This window comes from Pavona decussata, unplaced genomic scaffold, assembly GCF_977016875.1.
Source record: "Pavona decussata unplaced genomic scaffold, jaPavDecu1.1 SCAFFOLD_234, whole genome shotgun sequence".
Taxonomy (NCBI): Eukaryota; Metazoa; Cnidaria; class Anthozoa; order Scleractinia; family Agariciidae; genus Pavona; species Pavona decussata.
The window spans coordinates 865,839-885,497 of NW_028145639.1; the positions used below are offsets into that span (position 1 = coordinate 865,839).

At 39.6% G+C, this 19,659-nt stretch overlaps 2 protein-coding genes and 1 non-coding gene across 3 annotated transcripts; 1 reads left to right on the forward strand and 2 right to left on the reverse strand.

Annotated features, from left to right (window-relative positions):
• Positions 1–1,985: 1,985 nt before the first annotated feature.
• On the reverse strand, positions 1,986–3,856 carry LOC146458001 (rhodopsin, GQ-coupled-like). Its single transcript, XM_085091246.1, has 2 exons — positions 3,420–3,856; positions 1,986–3,224 (listed from the first exon to the last, which is right to left on the reverse strand). The coding sequence occupies exon 2, from the start codon at positions 3,213–3,215 to the stop codon at positions 2,121–2,123; it is 1,095 nt and encodes a 364-aa protein (XP_084947372.1). The 5' UTR covers positions 3,216–3,224; positions 3,420–3,856; the 3' UTR covers positions 1,986–2,120.
• Positions 3,857–12,990: 9,134 nt separating this feature from the next.
• Positions 12,991–19,164, reverse strand: LOC146458002 (zinc transporter ZIP11-like). The gene is made up of 9 exons (XM_085091242.1): positions 18,952–19,164; positions 18,833–18,871; positions 17,637–17,804; positions 16,535–16,811; positions 16,183–16,252; positions 15,815–15,913; positions 15,598–15,661; positions 14,990–15,084; positions 12,991–14,086 (listed from the first exon to the last, which is right to left on the reverse strand). Exons 1-9 carry the CDS (start codon positions 19,057–19,059, stop codon positions 14,008–14,010), a joined length of 999 nt encoding a protein of 332 aa, XP_084947368.1. The 5' UTR covers positions 19,060–19,164; the 3' UTR covers positions 12,991–14,007.
• Positions 19,165–19,412: 248 nt separating this feature from the next.
• Positions 19,413–19,483, forward strand: Trnag-gcc (transfer RNA glycine (anticodon GCC)). Its single transcript has one exon. It is a non-coding gene; the product is annotated as a tRNA-Gly (tRNA).
• The last annotated feature ends 176 nt before the right edge of the window (positions 19,484–19,659 follow it).

Genomic DNA, 19,659 nt, shown 5'->3' on the forward strand with positions numbered 1-19,659 from the left:
TCCCAGTTCCCAGTCTGCCTGGGAAAAAGATTTTGGACAATGGTTGGGGGTGGGATCGGCCTACCGGACTTCTTGCCTACTAGGTAAAAGCGTACTCGTTTTCACTATGCATCTTGCCATGGGTCTTAGTCTGTCGCTTCTGCTTTTTGGGGATAAAAGTTCGTCTCCCCTAAAACTACTGCAGAGGAGACAAGAACGCTCCCACCTTCCCTCTGTGAGTTTCAATAGGAACAAAGCTTGGAGCGAACCACAAAAAAGCGCGGAGACTCGAAGAAGCCAGAAGTTTAGAAAGCGTGGAATCTCGCGCACAAGTCTGCACGCCTTACTGGGAATCCGCCTCCCTTACGAACTTGACTCTCCTCGCAGCACGGCGCAATGAGTGCACACCGAAGGGGCAATATGTCGCTACACTAACTTTTGTGAGTATGGAGTATTTAAAATGTCTTCTCTCGCGATTTCCTTTTTGCGCTACATCAAATTTCCGCCAAGAAGAAACAGATAGAGAAAAACGTAAAAGATCTGCAGTCGCAAAAATTTCTTGTGAAGCTAAGGCGAGGGGTAAACTTTTGTTCCAGGGTTTACACTTCAGTACAAAAAAAAAATGAGATCTGGGTACGCGATTGGGTAAGGTTCTGACTTATCTCTGCCTCAATTCAATTCCCCCAACATGGCACACACAAACACAAAAATTCGGCATTTTCTCTTGTACCACAACAGCTTGCAAGAAACAAACCCTCCCCACCAGAGTTGGCTGCCTCTAAAGGAGGACAAGATTGGTTTAAAACAGGACTTAGTGAACTAGAATTTACGTATATGACTGCAGATATATTTTCCTACATTTTTAGATTGGATTGCGGTGAGCTGCAACATGATCTTGATCACCATGAATTTAAGTGCCTGGAGCAGCCTGGGCCGGGTTGTTCGAAAGCCGATTAACGCTTGTCTACGATTAAAAGTTAATCGAGGTTCAGTTCATCTCGCTTTTTAAAAGTGGTTTTAAAGCCTAATTGCAAGCTGAAGGTAAAGAAAAGTCTAAGTCAAAACTGAGTGGCAAAAATCTTTTCGAAAAATCTTTATTGAGTAGTAGTTGAACTTGAATCAAAGTTCACTTATCCAGGATTAGCTTAATCTAGCTTTGAACAACTGGGCCCTGGATATTGCCTTGATTTGTCCGAGAATTTGAAAATTAATGACATTAGAGGCATACGAGGATTTGCAGGTCACATGCTTCTGGTGGGAATGAACTGAGCTGGGAGTGGGAAGGTTATAAATATGCATATCGAACAATTCAAACATAACTGAGCAGATTTAATAAAAACTGGCTTTAGTTTCTCTCAAAAAAAGTGTTACATCTGACGTCTAAAGAAAACAATACCATTGTATCAGCTCACATAATACCATTGTTACGTAGTGTTACGAGATCTTTATGGTGAATGGCCCGTAGTGGAAGAGTGCCACCTTCAACATGCTGACATTGACGTTATTTCTTCACTTTTCAGTGTTGCAAGTGATGCAGTACTCCGTTTTTAATGCTGGTAAAGACGTCTGTGTTTTGCGCTCCTTCCCTCCCCTTTCCCCCGAAGGCGTCTTTCTTTGAGAGGATGTGGGGGTGGTAGACGGGGCAGGGCTATCGGGAGCTGTTGTTGGAGTCGAGTCGTGCTTTGACGAGGCGGCAAGCCTGGATTCTCGCCGGTGCAAGCCTCTCCGCCGGCTTTTAGTCGAGGAACGGGGGCATTCGTACGACCAAAGCAAAACATATGGATTTTTTTCAGTGTAGTTGAAGAAAGCATTGCCATAAATTCCCCAGAGGGTAGAGGATATTACATTGGATTTCTCGGGGGCTAAATGCGAAATTTAGAAGCTAATTTTGTGTCCCAATAATCAAGCACCTGGAGAGAAGGCGACTTGGACCTCAGTAAATAAACTACTTGTCAGCTGCTACTGTGATATTATTAGCAAAAATAAGGAAGACCATATTCAAGAAATGTCTATTCAAAAGCTTTTATTTAAATGGCCATCACAGCTGTAGAATTAAGGCGTAAAGCGGATAGCATCTGAAATAGTGATTTTATACGACCCAAGGATTAGCAAATTCGAAAATTAAATTAAAGCACCAGTGCTTACACACAAGTTTCATAAACCGTCGGCGCAGTGTCGGTTGCAATTTTCCATTCTCTTTTGTGACTGCTCCTTGAGCGCGAGCTTAAGTTCCTGGTGGTTTCCCCGCTGATTTTCCGTTCAAGTTTCGACGCTTTCGCCTTGGCGCATTTTTGACAAGGCGCGCACAAAACCGCGCGGAAACCTTTACGAAATTTTTTGTTCATGAGCCCGTAAATGAAAGGATTACACGAGCTAGACAGGAAGGTTAGAAACGTGCTAATGGCGTCCAGGATCCGAGGAATCGATTGAATTGTGGCGAAACCGTTTAGCAAATTCACAACGATATGAGGAGTCCAGCATGCGGCGAATACGCAGACCACTACAAGAAGAAGCTTGGTTACTTTAAAATCTTGGAACGTTGGTCGGTTTGTTCTTCTGAAACTTGACGAGACACCGTTAATGCTCATTTTTCTGCTGTGTCCGCGTATGAAGCGAAAAATTCTGTAATAAGGAACTATTATTAAGATGTACGGCAGTATGAAAACCACGATAGCAAGAGTTACTGTATAAGGAAGGTGGTCGCTGAGGTTGAAATAACATGTCGATTTTCCGATCGTAAATGTGTAATGCGACCAACCAAACAACGGCGGAAGGGCACAGAGAAGCGACAAAACCCAAGTAGCGGTTATCAACGCCATGGTTCTACGCCTCGTGAAAATGGAGGAAAATTTGGCAGGCTGTACGATGCACCAGTAGCGGCTTATACTGACCAGAGCGAGTGACCAGAGTGCTTCGAAAAGGAACAGTGCGTTAGTGAAGCCAGCAATTTGGCAAACAAAATCAGTCAGCACCCAGCGGTTGAAGATCACTGTTACCAAAGAAACGGGAATATTAAAGAGGCACACCCCGAGATCAGCAACTGCCAAGTTGCTGATAATTAGATTTGTGACTGTTCGTAGTCGCCGAGTCCTTCGAACTAAATAGCAGACTAGAAAGTTACCCGGGATGCCAGTAAAAATAAAAATGGCCATCCCGATTCCTTGAAAGATCCGTAACGCCAGGAAATTGTCTTGATCAAGGTTGTTCGCAAGGTGAAGGTTGGATGTAGAAGTCATGTCTTCGTCCTTTTCAAAATAAACGAAAGATCACTTATTAAAATTAAAGCTTCTTAGACGCTTTGTTCGCTGCTACAATCAAATAATATTACCCCTCGCCCCAATGACACTTGCCAGAAGCGATTCACTGCAAAACGAAGCAAGCTTTCCTAATATTCCTCAGTCAAGAAGCCAGCTTATAAAATCGAAGGAAAATTTTCTTACCTCCCACGATATTTTTTTCGCTATACGTCCGTTTATTTTTAATCCTGTAGAAAAAAATTCACGGGTTTTAAGCGTTTTCCATTGACTCCTGCCAGGACTCTTTGCTTTACGGTACTCCGCTGTTAGATACTTAGCTTTTTCTTCTTGTCGAACAGACAAGCAGTTTTCCTTCGCGAGGATTACGTCTTCTTTTACAGAAGATCGCACAAGTTTCCGTGCGCCGGAGTCCGATCCTTAGACTCGGCGTAAAATAAAGCAATCTCTCTCAACTTTTTTTTCTTTAAGTTATACAAACAATAGCACATCAACGTATTGTGTCATGGCAGATGTTTTAGCAGACGAGGTTACATTTGCGGACTTCAGCCGGCTCAGACATGGCATCTCAGCGCTTTTTGCAACGCATAGCATTTTACCCATTGGGATAGACACTTAATGTCTCGCTTTTAAACTTTTAATCACCAAAACACGAATGAGTGGCGTTCAGTATTTTTTTTCGCGGCAAGCATCCCTTCATTTGCATGTTCACAAGTGCCTGCCTTTTTTCGCCTTGGTTAATGAAAGAACTTATCTCGGAACAGCTGCCCGGCCTGATATTCTTTAATTTATTTTCTCGGGCAAATTTTTAGCTGTTGTAATATGACTTCCTGTTCGAAGTCATACTTTACATGTGAAATAATAAACTAGACTTAAATGCTGAAATTTTACTCCTCCAATTCTCAAATGTACGCAGTTTTAGTTAAAAGCACAACTTCAATTTTTTTCCGCCTCTCCACGCTCCGAACCAAAGCTTAGGAAAAGAGCGCTTTTTGTCTTATTCTAACCAATAGTTTTCCAGCTGAGCTTGAAGCCCGGTGATGAATATTCAAATAGCGCTTGAACAAGGACAAATTGCAAATTATGTGAGCAAAACACCGGTAAATGTTCAAGAAAGCAGCAGTTTTAAAAATTATGGAACGCAAACAGCACTGAAGACCCTACAGAAAGGCAAACTTCATATTATCTGGCTTAGAAATATTCAAGCCTTTTAGTTTTTTTTTAATCAAGATTTTGCTTATTTTGTATAAAACAAAACATGTTGAACTCTCAAGAAGTGTTTGAATGTAGTGCCGCTAAGAATGAAACAATGGACTAGATCTCGATTTTGTTTTTTTCCAAAATGAAAAATACTTTTTGAAAAAACAAAATGACATACACAAAAGAGCATTATTTTTAAGCCCATACATTATCAGTACAATTATAGACTATATTTATGAATATATTTAAGTTGAAAACTTGATCAGCTGTTTACCTCACATAGCACGGTTACTCTTATGGCTTGAAAACAATTTTAACGGAAAAGAAACAAAAACAGCCAATCGCAGTAGATTTAACGCCAAACGAAACAAAAACCTCAAGTGGGCATTGGTTATATCCATTAAGCTTAGAGTTGACACGGAACGATCGATAAAGCTGCTCTTTTAACGGTATCGTAATATCACTCGGTTAATTTGCTGACGAATTACACGGAAGGAAAAAAAATATCTCGAAGCCATGTCTTCGCCGAAATTTTTGAATATGGCAAATTAGTTCGCTGCGGTAGATTCCGGGTAGCCGACAGCATTAGATGCCGATATCGAATTCAATTCTGAGTTATGTTGTTTGAAATTGTATAATTTTCAATGATTTTGAGGTGGTGAGCATCATGTTTAAGTTTCACCCGCCGGTATTGACTATATCCAGCAGAGGTGGATAAAAAAATCACAAATTTACGCGGACTGATACTTTGTTACAATGAAACGGCTCTCCCTGACAATTCTGCATTTTCTTCGTGGCCGGGGCTTTTGTCATGCGCACGGAAAAAAAAAAAGAAATTAAATGTCCTAAAAATCCGAAATTAACCCCCTCCCACAAGGCATCCTCCAGTGATAAGACCCTTCCAAGTTCTATAACAGTTCTTCAACGTCCACTTCTATGAAACCTCGAGCTCGTCGCTAGTTCATCCGCTTGCTCTCCTTCATTCATTGTCCTTCCGGGTTACAGTTTTTCTACTATTCGTGAAGTTTATGTCAGAGCCATTTTATCTACCCTTTTTTTATATATATAAGAACGTCTAATATTGGGGCTGAGGCTGCACGCTCTTCCTTTCTTTTGCGATTTGAGCGGCCTGAAAAAATGACGCAAAATGAGATGTTCATCTACGTACCAGGTTTGAAATAAGAAATCCATTGTTAATGTTAAAATGTGTCCCTTTATCATTTGGGTTAATTGGACTGTATAGACTGAAGTTTTACATGAATCACTTTATCCGCATTTACTGCTCATTTTAAAAACATTAGGTCGAAATTGTCAGCCTGGGTAATGTTCATAAATTTTAGTCGATCTCTGCCTCAACGTTCTTATATAAAAAGGTTCTTATAAAAAAGTGTACTGTATACGTTGAGTTTCCGCTTTCACTGCGAGATTTTCTGGGCTTTGATCATGTGACTACTAGCCTGACAGCTGCCACTCATTGCTCCCAGCCGTTTGGGGCGTGCGACTCTTGCGGCGGGGGGCGATAAGAGGAATCTGTGTCCGCTGGATACCTGGCTACACTGAGCTGACGAAGAACTTCCATGATATTACTGAACAACTTGCCGACTCTTGTGATCTCTTAGTAATGTCACTGACTGATATTTCCCCCCGGTATTTCCCCTGGTTCTCAACGGAGGGAGCTTACAGGAATCAGGATTACTTTGTATCGTTAAACCAAAATATAAAAGATTAACACGTAGGCAACCTGGGCTCGATTTCCGGCCGAGAGAGCGGAGGAAATCGAGCCTACTGATAGGCAACCGTTGGTTCACAGCCTCTGCGCTCCTCAATTATGGAAACGCTAAGACTGCCAGTCGGCTGCTTGAACCCTTTAATCGTCAAAACTAGTTTAATTTATTTTTCTTTGCATCATGTTAAATTAGTATATTTTATTTTATTCCGTCTAGTTAATCTGTGATACTAATTCACGTATAAAGGCGCAATTGATCATATCGCAATGAGAATTGTGCAATGTAATTTTATTAAGTAATAAGGAGTATTGAGCTCTCCCTGGATGGGATGCCAGTCTTATTTCATTGTTAATACCCCCAACAGGGGGCCGGAAGAGAGACAATGTGATGTAAAGCAAAGTTTCTTGCCTCAGTAAAGCACACAAGGTGGAGGCTAAAATGCAAGCCACCGACCTTTGGATGACGTACAAAGCGCTGACCGCTGCATTTCCGGGTCTCACATCGTGCAAGCTGCAAATGTCCGTTTGCAACGAAAACCAAAAGGGTAAGCTTAATTGGTCACCTCGTGCAAGGTGAATGAAAGAGTGATGGCGTCCTCTGTCCTCTCAAAACGCTTGGTGAAAATGTGTTCACTACTTATTCATTAGGTAAGATGAATATTCAATTTAAAAATGAAAGGTGGAGTTATCACGTTCAATTCTCGTGCTGATGGGCCACTGAAGCAGATGACGTTTTCACAACCTTTTTTCCCTTAGTCCTTAAAACTGCTAAGGTTTCAGTTTCTCCATAATGGCTTTTGTTCACGTTGCAGATGTCCATCCTTTTATATCCTACATGCAGGGATCTAATCAATCAATCAATCAATCAATCAATCAATCAATCAATCAATCAATCAATCAATCAATCAATCAATCAATCAATCAATCAATCAATCAATCTCCTTGGCTGTTGATTCAAGAACTGCATGCACATGCATCTTTACACACGTGCTTTGGAAAACATTAGACAGCACTCAGGCTATCAGTATTAAAAAAAAAAAAAAATTATGCCCATGAAAGCACAGCTTGAAAAGAGAGCCATTTTAAGTATTTCTCGTGACAGACCACAAAAGATCTACACTTAGTTAGCTATCTCGGCACTTAAACTTTCATCCGATGACAGCCGACTAAAATCATGTTCTTTCTCAAAGGGCAAGTGAAATCAGGCACCATAGTGTCGAGTGGGAAGCGGCGATTTATGTGCCTTATTGGCACCATCCTCTAAATTTCTATTAAATTATGCTTGGAAAAACAATTGCCTTCCAGGTTTATGTTCCATAAAAAATGTTTCCAGGAATAAACTTAAAATGCTAAGTACACCCATGGGGTTTGCCATCCAATCAGAATTTGAGCACAGCCTCAACATCTTGTAAATAATTTTATTTTTTAGATAAGAGCTGTACAAGGGCATGTACATAGGATGATAATGTATCCTTCAAATATAGGGCTGAAGTGACTTCATAATACTTATTGGAAAAAAGGACAAAACTACTGAAGGGGTTGGGCATGGGATAACGTTACTGAGAAATTGCCAAATTTTGGTAAATGGTAACAACTTCAGCCTCATTCCCAAGCCTAGCTGCACTTATCGAGCAAGCCAAGCTGCCTGTCCAAGGCTTGGGACCAAGCATGCATCTTTCTGATCAGCTCAACAACTGACATCTTTGGCAGTGTGCCCCGAAGAACTGGGGAAGAGGCTGAAACAACCTACATCTCCTAAAGTTTCATGGCTGCAAATTATTTTTGTGGTCTATAAAACCACATCTGTTTTGCTCCAACACTACAAGGACATGACCTAGAATGAACACTGCAATCATAACCTGACTACCAGGGCATTCTTGCTCTATCACCAGCATTTTGCTAATCTGTAATGCAGAAGCCTTATTCTATAAGCCCTATGGTTTCTTCATATTTTTGCTCACCAATTTCCCTTTAGTTTTTCTTTTCTCTTCATAATTTTTGTTACTTGTGCGTGGTGAAAAGAAAAAAAAATAAAAAATAAAAACAGGATATATGGAAAGAAAGCTCTTGGTCTCCAGGGCTAGTGAATAATTTCAACACAACCTAACTAAATTATCTGCAATAAAAATGTATTATTATTTTTACCAGTACCTAAAATTACAATCTGATCTGCCCGTTATACCCCCTGGTACTGTCACAGCTTAGCATGTCTTTCGATTGTATTTTAGGTTTTATACTTATTAAACACCATAAAGCTCAAGTTCTACCACCGTTTTTTTTTTCTAATTTCATGTCCAGTCAAATCATATCCTCACGGCCAAGAAGCACAGGCTTATGATCAAGCTGTGCCTATTTCCCCTCAACCCCGCCCATGCCCAGGACATTACTGACAGACATGCACGGTGGGGACAAATGAGCTGGTCAAAGACCCCTCAACACAGTTAAAAGAGTCAATCTTTTCCTTTTTGGACTTCTTGATATGTTACTGAAAGTTAACTTGTACAAAACTCACTTCTGACTGATTGTTCCAGTCACGGTTCTCTATGTAAATCTGCCATCTCATGAATACCATACATGTACTTTAAGTCATTTTGAGAAATTGAGTTCTTGTTATTGTTGGATGAAATCATTGGTGAAATGAAGCCACAATTTTGTGGGGTCTAATTCCCAAGGCTCCGGGGTTGGCTGTAGAACAATAATTTTATTCATGTCTGATTTTATGAGAGTTTTCATTTACACTTAGGTACTATTTTCCCTTATGTAAAACAATTATGTCTGCTCTGCAGGCTGCCCTGTGAACTTTTGCATCATATGCTAAACAGTTTTTTTGTGCACTTTTGTCAAGTGCTGGTTGGTTAGATATTAGGCAGTGTCAGTCTGGGAGCAGAAAGGCTGGAAGAGTGGTGTGCATATAGGTGTTAGTTTTTTCTCTCTCTCTATGCTAGCTCATGCTACTTATTTGCCTTACACTTTGCACTCACTTCTTGCCCTAAAAGATATATGATGCCCAACCGTTAAGGGGGGTGGGGAGGTGGAGGGAGGGAAGTGTTGGGCACCACTGGAATTAGCTCATCATTATATTAAATAATGAACGCCAAGTCAACCATGAACAGCTCGACGCAGTTATGAGGCAAACTCATATAATATTATGTTCCTGTAGATCAGACCATTGCAAGACAACAAGACATCTAATCAACTTGTGATGACTCGAAACCGGTCTGCAATATCCATGTGGAGATATCATGTACTGTCCAAGCCAGCAAAGCAGTGCAGGTCAGGTTAGCGAGTCCAAACACCAAGTCTAACCCAAAGGCGACATCAATAGCACCTTCTGCTCCCGGAATTAGAAATATTCTGCGAATCAGTACTCGCCGTAATCTTTCCATCAAACGCCCAATGACTGAATTCAACAGGAACGCTGCAAAGACTAGGAGAATCACTGCCGAAAATTTTCGTACGTAGCCTGTGCTTTCAACTTGGTGTAAAATTTCTGAAATCCTATTGAGGAAAGATGCATCCATCTGTCGAAGATACGAATTCTTGAACACTGGTTCGCCGATGTTGTTCAGTCTTTCGTGGACAAGCATCGCAGAGAAAAATCTTTCGAAGTTCATTTGGATAAGAAGAGTCCAGCGAGTGTCATTGTAGAAACATGTACAGTCAAATACTGATGTTTGCCTTCCTGCAAAACGTTGACTTTTTTGAGGGCAAAGAAACGCTATTAATCCTTTCTCCTTCCGCCATTTTAACTTCAAGTGAGCCTGCGGTGCAAAACAGACTTCTTGTAGGCGAATTGATGTGTTTCGCTTCGAGAAGCTCGTGCCCAGATTTTCTCGTTCTCCGACTGGAAGACAAAACATCAGGGTGCAGTCTGATTTGCGTTTTAATAGAGCTGTTGGAAATTGGTCCTGAAAAAAAGAAGGGAATAAAGGGAGGGGGTGGGTTGAGGGGGTGGAGACAACGGTCTCCACCTTCATGAAATCAGATCTAGAAGGCAACGGGAGAAGGTAAGTAATGTTTTTTTCAGAATGCAAATTTTGTGCCCATGACAATGAACAGCTTTCAATGCGTATAGCCGAGAAAAAAGTTCACACAGTAGACAGAAAACAAAAGAAAATAAAAAAATGTACATTTCACTGAAAAGGAGATATCAGCTACTAGCACCAAAAGTTAAGGTTCATGTTTTACAGTAAGGTGTGCGAGAGAGGGCATAACAAAGAAGTGAGAATGATTAAGGGTCTATATCCATTTATTAAAAACTGAATCATTGTATAATGCAATTCGAGGGATTTGATTGGTTTAGCGGCCATGGTATATGAGCCATTATACCATGGCCGAGAAATGGCGACCATTAAATTGTCTGCTGGTTATTCTTGCACAGCGAAATCAGTAGGATCTGGCAATATTTCTTGATTGTTTTTAATAAAACAATTATTCCACTTGCGCTTGTTGGATATGAGATGATTATAGCTAACTCGGCGCTACGCGCCTCGTTGGCTATCTATCATCTCATATCCAACGCGCGCTCGTGGAATAATTGTTAATTATTCAGAAGTTCCCATATTTCTTTACTAGTTGATGTTGCCGCTTCAGTGTTCGATTCAAGATTTGATTCTTTGTATCTTTTAAGTGGGGTAAGGTAGTCTCTCAGATCTGTAGTGCGTTGATTAAGGGTGTGTTCCTTTGGATGATCCAGATCAGGATCAATGATCCAAGATTACTCGGATCATGGTGCATCAAAGGAACCGAGGAATCCACTCTGGGCAAGGATTCCGAGTGATCTTGGATCACTGATCCCAAAGGAACGCATCCTAAGTTTACATTGCATCGTATTGGGATAGAACACTCTAAACCATGCAACAAGTGACGGGCCGAAGCCATGTTAGTGCAATGATTTAGCGATGAAGGACTTCTAAGGTGTCCAGAGCATTTTCAAAGACGAAGAACAGGAGAAGACCTTGCAACTGATTTTTGACTGTAAATTTATATAATCGATTAATTTTATATTGTCGCCTAAATATAGTTCTACCTTTTATAAAATCGTCGGATCTTCATTGATTATTTTCGGCAAAAATTTCTTTATTCGTCATGATATAGCTTTTACGGCAAGTTTAGAATCGCACTTTAACAAGTAGGACGCCAATTTTTTATCAGGTGGGTGTCTGCGTCTTTTTTTGAAATAAGCCTTATAACACCTCCCCATTTTGATAGGCGTGGTCGAAAGCTTCCTGGAGTGGATCTGAAATGTTGTTCCAAAAGACTTTGTAAAATTCCACTGGAAGGCCGTCCGTACCAGGAGATTTATCTGAATCCATAGATTTCAGCACCCCCAGGCATTCTTTTTTCGTAAGTTTTCCTTGGCACAGGTTTTATTCTTCAGCGTCAAAGCAATTTGCATTTTTATGTACAGAAAAAAAGCAATCTTGTTCTTCATTAAGACAAGTGTCAGAGCTATTAAGATTCTTACAGAAGACAGTTCAGCTTCATTAGGAATCTGTTGTGCCCGTAGCTGGCATTGAGTGGAGTTTTGGTGTGTTTTGTTAAAGCCATCCATTTAATCCTTGTTTGTAACCACCACCAGGTTGAAATCCCCGCCAATAATGATTTCATCAAATTTAAAGGTCTCATGGTACTCAAATATCAAAACCGTTGGGGTAAAAAAATGGAGTCATCTTTTTTTGCAGTGTTAGATGCATTTGCTCCATCTTAGGTCCCATCCACACTAATGCGTTTTCAAAAAAAGTCCATCATCGGCGAATGCGCAGTACAATATTCTTATCCACACTAGTGTTTTCGCCTGTCCACACTAAAACGCTCGAAAACGATGAAAATGACTGGGACCTGGGATTTCGCATGTATTAACATCACAAGACCATCCGCCATCTTGGACAAGAACCGATGGCAAGTGACCCTTTTTAATTCACCGTTCTCAAAAGCCTCCATTTTCACCTGTCCGCACTACAAACGAAGCGTTTACAAGTCTCCACTTTTGAAACCGTTTTTGGAAGTCTCCGTTTTCATCGGTCTTTTAGTGTGGACGATAGGCGGAGATGCATCAAAAAGTATGCGTTTTCAAACGAAAATGCACTAGTGTGGATGGAATGGGACCTAATATCGCAGATAACAAAGTGACCCCTGGGATCTCAAATGGATTGCAATTTAACGTTGTTATTGAAAAATAAAAAACCCTGCTTTGGAGCCTGAACAGCAACTGAAAAGCTCTTGTAAAATTGCTTACAACAAAATAATTGAGACATACAGCGTACTAACGATTGTGATAGAAGTTTACTCCCCCTTGAAAGTCTTAACTAAAACCACCAAGTCTTTGCAAATATTTAGATCAGGTTCTAACTAGTTTTAATTGAATTTACTTACTAGTTGTAGAATTTGCTTGCTTTTTTCAGCCATACCAGAAAATTCTATAGCTTTGTGCAAAGTAAGATCTTTGCAACACTAGCATTTAGCAGTCAGCGTAAAATGGTTCAGTTGATCTAATCGGTAACCTGAGACCAGGTCGAATCTACACATGCAGTCAATGCGTATATCTAGGGAAGGGGATTTTAACAGTGTCTCAAACACTGTTAAGCAGAGGTTTCCCTATGGAAAGTCTTTTAGCATGTACGAAGTCGTTCGCGTCTCTACTATTTCAGACAGACAGACAGACAGACAGACAGACAGACAGACAGACAGACAGACAGAAAGACAGTATTTATTATTTCACGTAGTCGGCTTGTTTACTTCTCCGAGCCGACTACGTGAAATACTAGAGACACGACCGACTTCGTACATGCTGAAAGACTTGCTAGAAAGAAACCTCTGCTAGCAGGGTACCTTCATGGCTTGTTGAGAGAAATGCAAAACTCCCTTCTAGGGACTACATTCAAGAGTTTGTGTTAGAGGAACGTCTTTGCTCATGGAAAGTCAGAAATGTAGCGTTTGTAGGTAGCGGGGTCCTTATGACTCTGTTCCTGCATTAGAGTCTGATGTCAACACAAGACGTCCATTAGTACAGCCTTGGCTGTACTTTAAGGTGACTCGGCTGTAGAAAAAGCCATGGGGGCTAGTGAAATCAATTAACATGAAATATCTGTTCAAGTAAGGCAAAGAAGAGGTATACACTACTTTGAATGTATGCTACTGCTTTGCTTCCTTAAAACTGAGGCCTTTATTGTCGCACCCTCAAAGCAATTTTTTCTCGCGCAAGGCAGTGACTTCTAATCGTTTCTAATCGTACGTGTAAACCAGCTAAGATTTCGGTACGATTTCAACATACTCGCTGTACGTTTTCAAAGAAACCCTGCAAGTTCGCATCAAGTTAAAACATGTTTGAAACCCCTGCGATACACTAAACACCCGCATACTTAGTAAAAGAACAAGTGGATTAGACCTCCAGGCTGAAATTTGCCATTTTCGACACCTGTTATATAAGAACCTTACAATAAATATGTGAAGACTTATTCAGGCTGACCTTCACTAAAAAAAGTAGGTTCTTAAAGGTAGGTGTTTACTGTATTGCAATGACAAATCACACTGAAATCCCTCCAGCCTTACAAAGGCAATTTGAACTGCAACTTGAGCACCTCAAAAGTTGCACTAAAAAGTATGACGAAATCGCACATGTAACCTGGCCTTTAGATTTCTGGTTAGCTCACATACCAACCTTGTTCCAAGGGTTTTCCCAATTTACGAGTGAAAAACCCTGGGAATGAGGTTGCTCACTTACATGTATGCAATTCCTTACTGAGACTACATCTGTCTGTCTTACTGGTGGATAGACACAATTCTAAAACCTTTACAAGACAATGTAACTACATGACAATAAAAGAGCTAAACAAAAGAATCAGGTTCTCATCCAAGTCCTACATCTAGAGACATCATGACAACGAAGCCAATTATTGTAGTACAGGAAGCCAAACGGCCATTACCACTGAAAGATAACAATAAAAAGGGTCATCATTACAGATATTTTGCAGGAATGGCTTTCTTTATTATTTGTCATTGATACAAAGTAGTCACTTTTAGACTGGGCTGCCATTACAAATTTTAAAGTCACATGTTGCAATGAACACCCCATCACTTTTATAATGGAGTCCCTCACCCCCCACCCCCTGGGGCTTCATACCAGCAACAATCTTGCTGCTATAACCTATCACAGGTGTTACAGATTACAGCCCAAAATGACAACTCTGCTTAGACATGCTTACAGTCTACTGTGATGGTCAATCAACACATATAGATGCACCCACTGTGGGTGGGTATGTCTACACATGGACAGTCAAACTACAATCTTGTACAAAACTGCATAGAAACGTTTTGTCCACCTACAAATTCCACTGCCACACAAAGGGTGCAGGGAAATTGAAGCACAGATCAAGTTTGTTGATTTAAATACAAGAACTTGATCAAACATAGCATCATGAGATCTTATTATGTGTCTGTTGAAAGATTATCCCCAAGAACAAGCCACATGCATCAATGACTGTGGGTGCAACATTGTAGCTTACAATAAACACAGAGACAAGCTTGTCTCTAGTTTTCTCTTGGCACTTTGTGCCTCGTTCAAAAGGCTTTGCTTTTCCGACGTGGCCATTTGGGTGATGATCATTTCCCCACAGGTGACCATTGCCATCTAAGTGAGAACTTATTGTGAAGGGGATGAACTGGGGTTATATAACAAAGATGGTTATTTCTGAGAAGTGTTTGTTAGGGTAATTAACATATTTTTGGTAATCACGATGAAGGAACAAAGCTCAAGTTTCTTTACCAGGAATTCCAAACTTCATTAAATTTAGAAACATGAAGCAAAGAATCTTAATCATGCAGCAGTCACCTTGTCTGGGCTTCTGGTGTGATATCATCTACTACAACATATACCATAGCACCAGCTGCAAATGCCAAAGCATATGGCAACAGAGGCTCAGCAACCTGAAGATGATCATTAAAAAGCAAGAAATTATCACCTGAGCATACACAACTATTGAACAACTTTATAATGAGACATTGACAATAAATCATTAGATCATGAGTTTGAACAGAAGTCAGTATTGAATGACTCCAAAATCACCTTGAAGAAGTCAAACAAAAGTACAGTGTATGTCAACTAAATGTAAGACTCTGTTTCATGAAATGATCGCCAAATACTGATTTGAGCCATGAATGTTTGGTTTAGAGTTGATATTACTTATTAAATAAGGTAAATTAGCCACCGTAAAGAAGTCAAGGTGCTGATGTTTCAAACGTTAGCAATTCGTCAGAGCGAATCAATTTGATTTGGTCTGATGAAGGGTTAAGGCTTGAAACGTCAGTACTTGAATCTCTTTACTGTGACCAAATAAGTTATCAACTCTGTTGATAAACCATACATTCCTTTCTACTCCCCACTGATGTAGCACTGCAGTTTCTTTACAAACTATGCCCCTTTATCCAAAGAACACTCACCACCACTGCAGCAGCACCAAATAGTCCAGCAATAGGTTCTACCATTCCACTTAATTGACCATACCTTTAGAAATAACATAAAGAGTTACTTGAGGAAGCAAACCATTATCTAATTCAATTAGTACTTAGAAAATACAAGCAACAACCTATTTTGTACACAGTGAATTTTCTGAAATCAGTTAATAACAAATCTCATAACAAACAAATGAAAACAAACCAAAAACTCTTCCAAGAGGAATATCCTGCTCCGCGGAGAGGAAGACTAACAGCTAACCCCTCTGGAAAGTTCTGAATTCCAATCCCTATTGCAAGATTTCTGGAATGAAAGGGTTTGACTGTAATTAGTAAAATTATCAGGGTTCCATATGAAACATCAAACTAGTTTAGTTAACAATAGTTTTTTTGAGCTCAATACTAAAAACAAACTTCCAGTGAGCCTACAATATTTACTGTTTCTGAAGCAGTACAATGTAGGTGCCTTATCAAGAAAATGGGATTTTCATTAAAACTGTTGAGTCAACTTTGGCAACAAGTTGCTGCAATTTTCTGTTGGACGGCCCTAAAGGCTCCTAATCCAAAAACTACCTTGCATTTTCAAATGTTGCGGCAGCTGTTTTTCCTACTGCACCAAATCCTACTCCAACTGCTAACCCCTCTGAAAAATAAACACAAATCAAAGTCAAGAGAATTTATTAACAACTTTTCAATAGTTGATTGTAAAAGACTTATAATTACGGAAAGATGTGAGTCCAATTTGCAATGGGTTAACAAAGGTAGCTGTATCTATCTATTGTACAATAAATCAAACTTTAATTTATAATTATTTAAATCATGGCTCTGCAGAAGACCATTATTTTTAATGAATCTGACACCATGTTTAATATAAAATAAAGAGTTCAAACATCAATCAACAAATGAAAATAACCAAGACAATCACCTGGAATATTGTGTATAGTAATTGCAATTATCAAAAGAAGAATTCTTCTCCAACTTGTTTGCTTGTCTGCTTTCTGCTCTTCAACTTCTTTCTTACTGCTATGTAAAGTGTCCGTTTTCTTTCTTTGTGTCAACTGTGATGTACTGGCACCATAAGAGTAGTGAGTGATCGAGATTTCTGTTTGATGGATGTCATTTGTTAATTCGTTTTCTTTACATGTGCTTCCATTTTGCATATCCTCAGCAAGTGTATCAGCGATATTAGAAGATTCTAAACCCTACAAAAGCAATGTTTAAGTCACTGATTAGTACCCTGTAAATAACCATATGCATCGAACTGAGTATCTTTAATGAGGCCTGTGTTAATAATATTATGTATACAGAAGATAGAGTTTGTGTGCATTTTAGACTCCCTGGGTTCTTTCGAAGCCTGTTTAAGCTAAAGCCCTGTGGTGGTACAGTTTGCAGCGTACTCTAACACTTACTGTATAAAGTTTATTCTTTTTCTTTCCTTAGTGTAATTTAAACATGTTTCTTGTTTGGAGTGGTTTCAGGCTTTTAAGATGTTCAAGCTATTTATCATCTCAATTATCCAGCGTGCACTCGTGGAATAATAATTATTTTAATTATTGTTAATTATATCACAGTGACACTACACCTGAGTCCATGCTCATATTACTGACCTCAACATGGGAGGAACCAAGTGTGTGGTGTAAAACATGTCTTCTATACATCTGACATACAATAATAGAAGGGCTTGAGGCATGTGCTTTATAGATCACATATCAAATGTTGCTTTGGCTCAGATTTGCAGGAGTTTTTGGACCTGGCCCTCAATTCCTTTGGAAAATGGTTTGTTTGGAGTAAAAAACAAGATTTTTGTTATAATCACAAATTGAAATGCAAAACTGGAGATAAAATACTGAAGGAACTCAAGTCCACATGCAAGAAAATCCAGTGAATCCAGCTACAGTGTACAACAACAAAAAGTGATCTAAAAAAGCACTATGGACACAACAGGTCCGTTCTGCGCCAAGCCCTTGAATTCTTACTGGTCAGTTAAAAAGAAAAAAAAAGAAAAAGGTACATGTATGCAGAGTTACCAAAAGTGGCAGAAGTTTGTCAGCTCCAAAGACAAATACTGCTCCAAGAATGAACCCAACAGAGACTGGAATGAAGGCAAATTTTCCATCTTTTCCATAACTTCCTGAGGTTTCCGCCATTTCAATAGCTGGAGCTAGCAACGACCAGTATGAGGCCGCCAACATAACCTGTGCATGAATACAAAGGTTTTGTACCATTATGTAATTCCAGGAAAAATGAAATTATATCATTATATGTTGCCATGATCATACTTATCATTCAACACATTGTAACGCCGCCCAAACGAAGTCATAATGCACTGACAAGTCATCATCTGTAGTCAACCAATATCCTACGATACACATAATTTTGTGTGTCGGGGAGAAAAATGGCAAAATGAAGATCATCTCCAGCTTTTCTAAAATAGAACTGTGCTTTGCTATCAATGTATTGAATAATAAAACAATTATCCAGTGCTCGATCTTGCAGAATGTCCCCTGATTTTAGCCAACTCGCCTTTGACCCCATCAGCTAAGTATCAGGCAGTATTCTGTACAATTGTGCCGCGTAATAATTTATTGTCAAGTGTTTGCAGAGTCATTGCAACAATAGGGGAATAATTCTTTTACACATTTCACACATGGAGTGAAAATCACACTTATCATTCAATAAGAGGCAAAATAAAGTAATCTCTAGGTTTGGATTTCCGATGCTGTGTACACATGCCGCATCAGCAATGAAAATACCAATCAGAGTGAATGCAACCTCTTGTTGGCCACCTTAATTTGCCTGGAATTCTACCTGAGAGTAATCTGTTTTTTTATTGTCAGTTACACGGTTGCCAGGTAACATGACATACTCTGAAGAAATGACAGCTTAACACGTTATCTTTCATCACTGTGATTTGAAATATTCTGATTGGCTTAAAGAAATGATAATAATTAATTGGTGTCATTAATTTTGAATCCAAAGTGGATTTTAACAGAAATAATTTATTTGGCAAGAAATAAAGATATTATCAAATTTTGATAGAAGGACTTAAAGCATGTTTTTCCATGAGTAAACCTTTTTTCGTCTGATCAATAAGACAACTTTTAAAGGTATTAATAAAAAAGAAATGTCATTTTTCATTTGCAATGCAACCCGCATGCGTAATTAAGCTTATACAATGCTATCTATCAATGCAAATGCTTCAAAATTAAAATAGATATCTTACCCCTGCGGCAAATCCCAAGCTGGCATCTAGAACTTTTCTCTGCGTAGTATAAAAAATTGTGGGCTCAATAGTAAACCTTTTCCAAGGGAATAGTGTAGCTTATCTGATAGCGATCTTACCTGGCCGCTACTGAAGACAAACACAAGCGCAGAACCTAATGCCGTGACACCCCATGTGAAAATTGTTCCCAAGAGAGCTTGAGTGACAGGACTATAGTTTGGTATCATTGAAAAAGCTTATTTTTCCCGTACAAATTGAATTTACAAGAGACGAAAGCGGAACACAAAAGCAAGTTGCACAACCGGCACAGGCGATGAATCAGTCAGCGGTTAGTTACGATAACCATTTGTTTTGAGTGTATGCTAATTCCACTGTCTACGTGTCGGATTTGGTAAAACCGATTAATGATTTAATCTATCGAATTTAGCTCAAGAAGTTTGTGCAATGTTTTTTTTCTGATTCACCATTGAGTGAGAATGATTAATTGTGCCGCTGGACCCTGTATTACAAACAATTTCCGAGAGCTTGAGGTTAAAAAATTCTTTAAATAAAGTAATAACGTCCCTTCCCTTCATCAATTGCACTGGTGGTTCAGTGGTAGAATTCTCGCCTGCCACGCGGGAGGCCCGGGTTCGATTCCCGGCCAGTGCACATGATTTTTTTTTTCCCCTACGTAAAAACAATGAAAACACTTCAAGGAGCTTGGAAATGTGTTTTTTTTTTTTCAAAAAAAACCTGCGTATGTGTTTATTGTTGTTATGTACAGATTACCTTCAACCCCTTCCCCCCCCCCCCCCCCCACGGGGTTGGGGCAGTATCCTATATCA

Coding starts and splice junctions, on each gene's coding strand:
- LOC146458001 (XM_085091246.1), bottom strand. CDS start 3,215: ATGACTTCTACATCCAACCTTCACCTTGCGAACAACCTTGATCAAGAC.
- LOC146458002 (XM_085091242.1), bottom strand. CDS start 19,059: ATGATACCAAACTATAGTCCTGTCACTCAAGCTCTCTTGGGAACAATT. Junction 16,253..16,534: donor TACTATACACAATATTCCAG/GTGATTGTCTTG, acceptor TTTATTTTTCAG/AGGGGTTAGCAGTTGGAGTA. Junction 14,087..14,989: donor ACACCAGAAGCCCAGACAAG/GTGACTGCTGCA, acceptor GTTATCTTTCAG/TGGTAATGGCCGTTTGGCTT.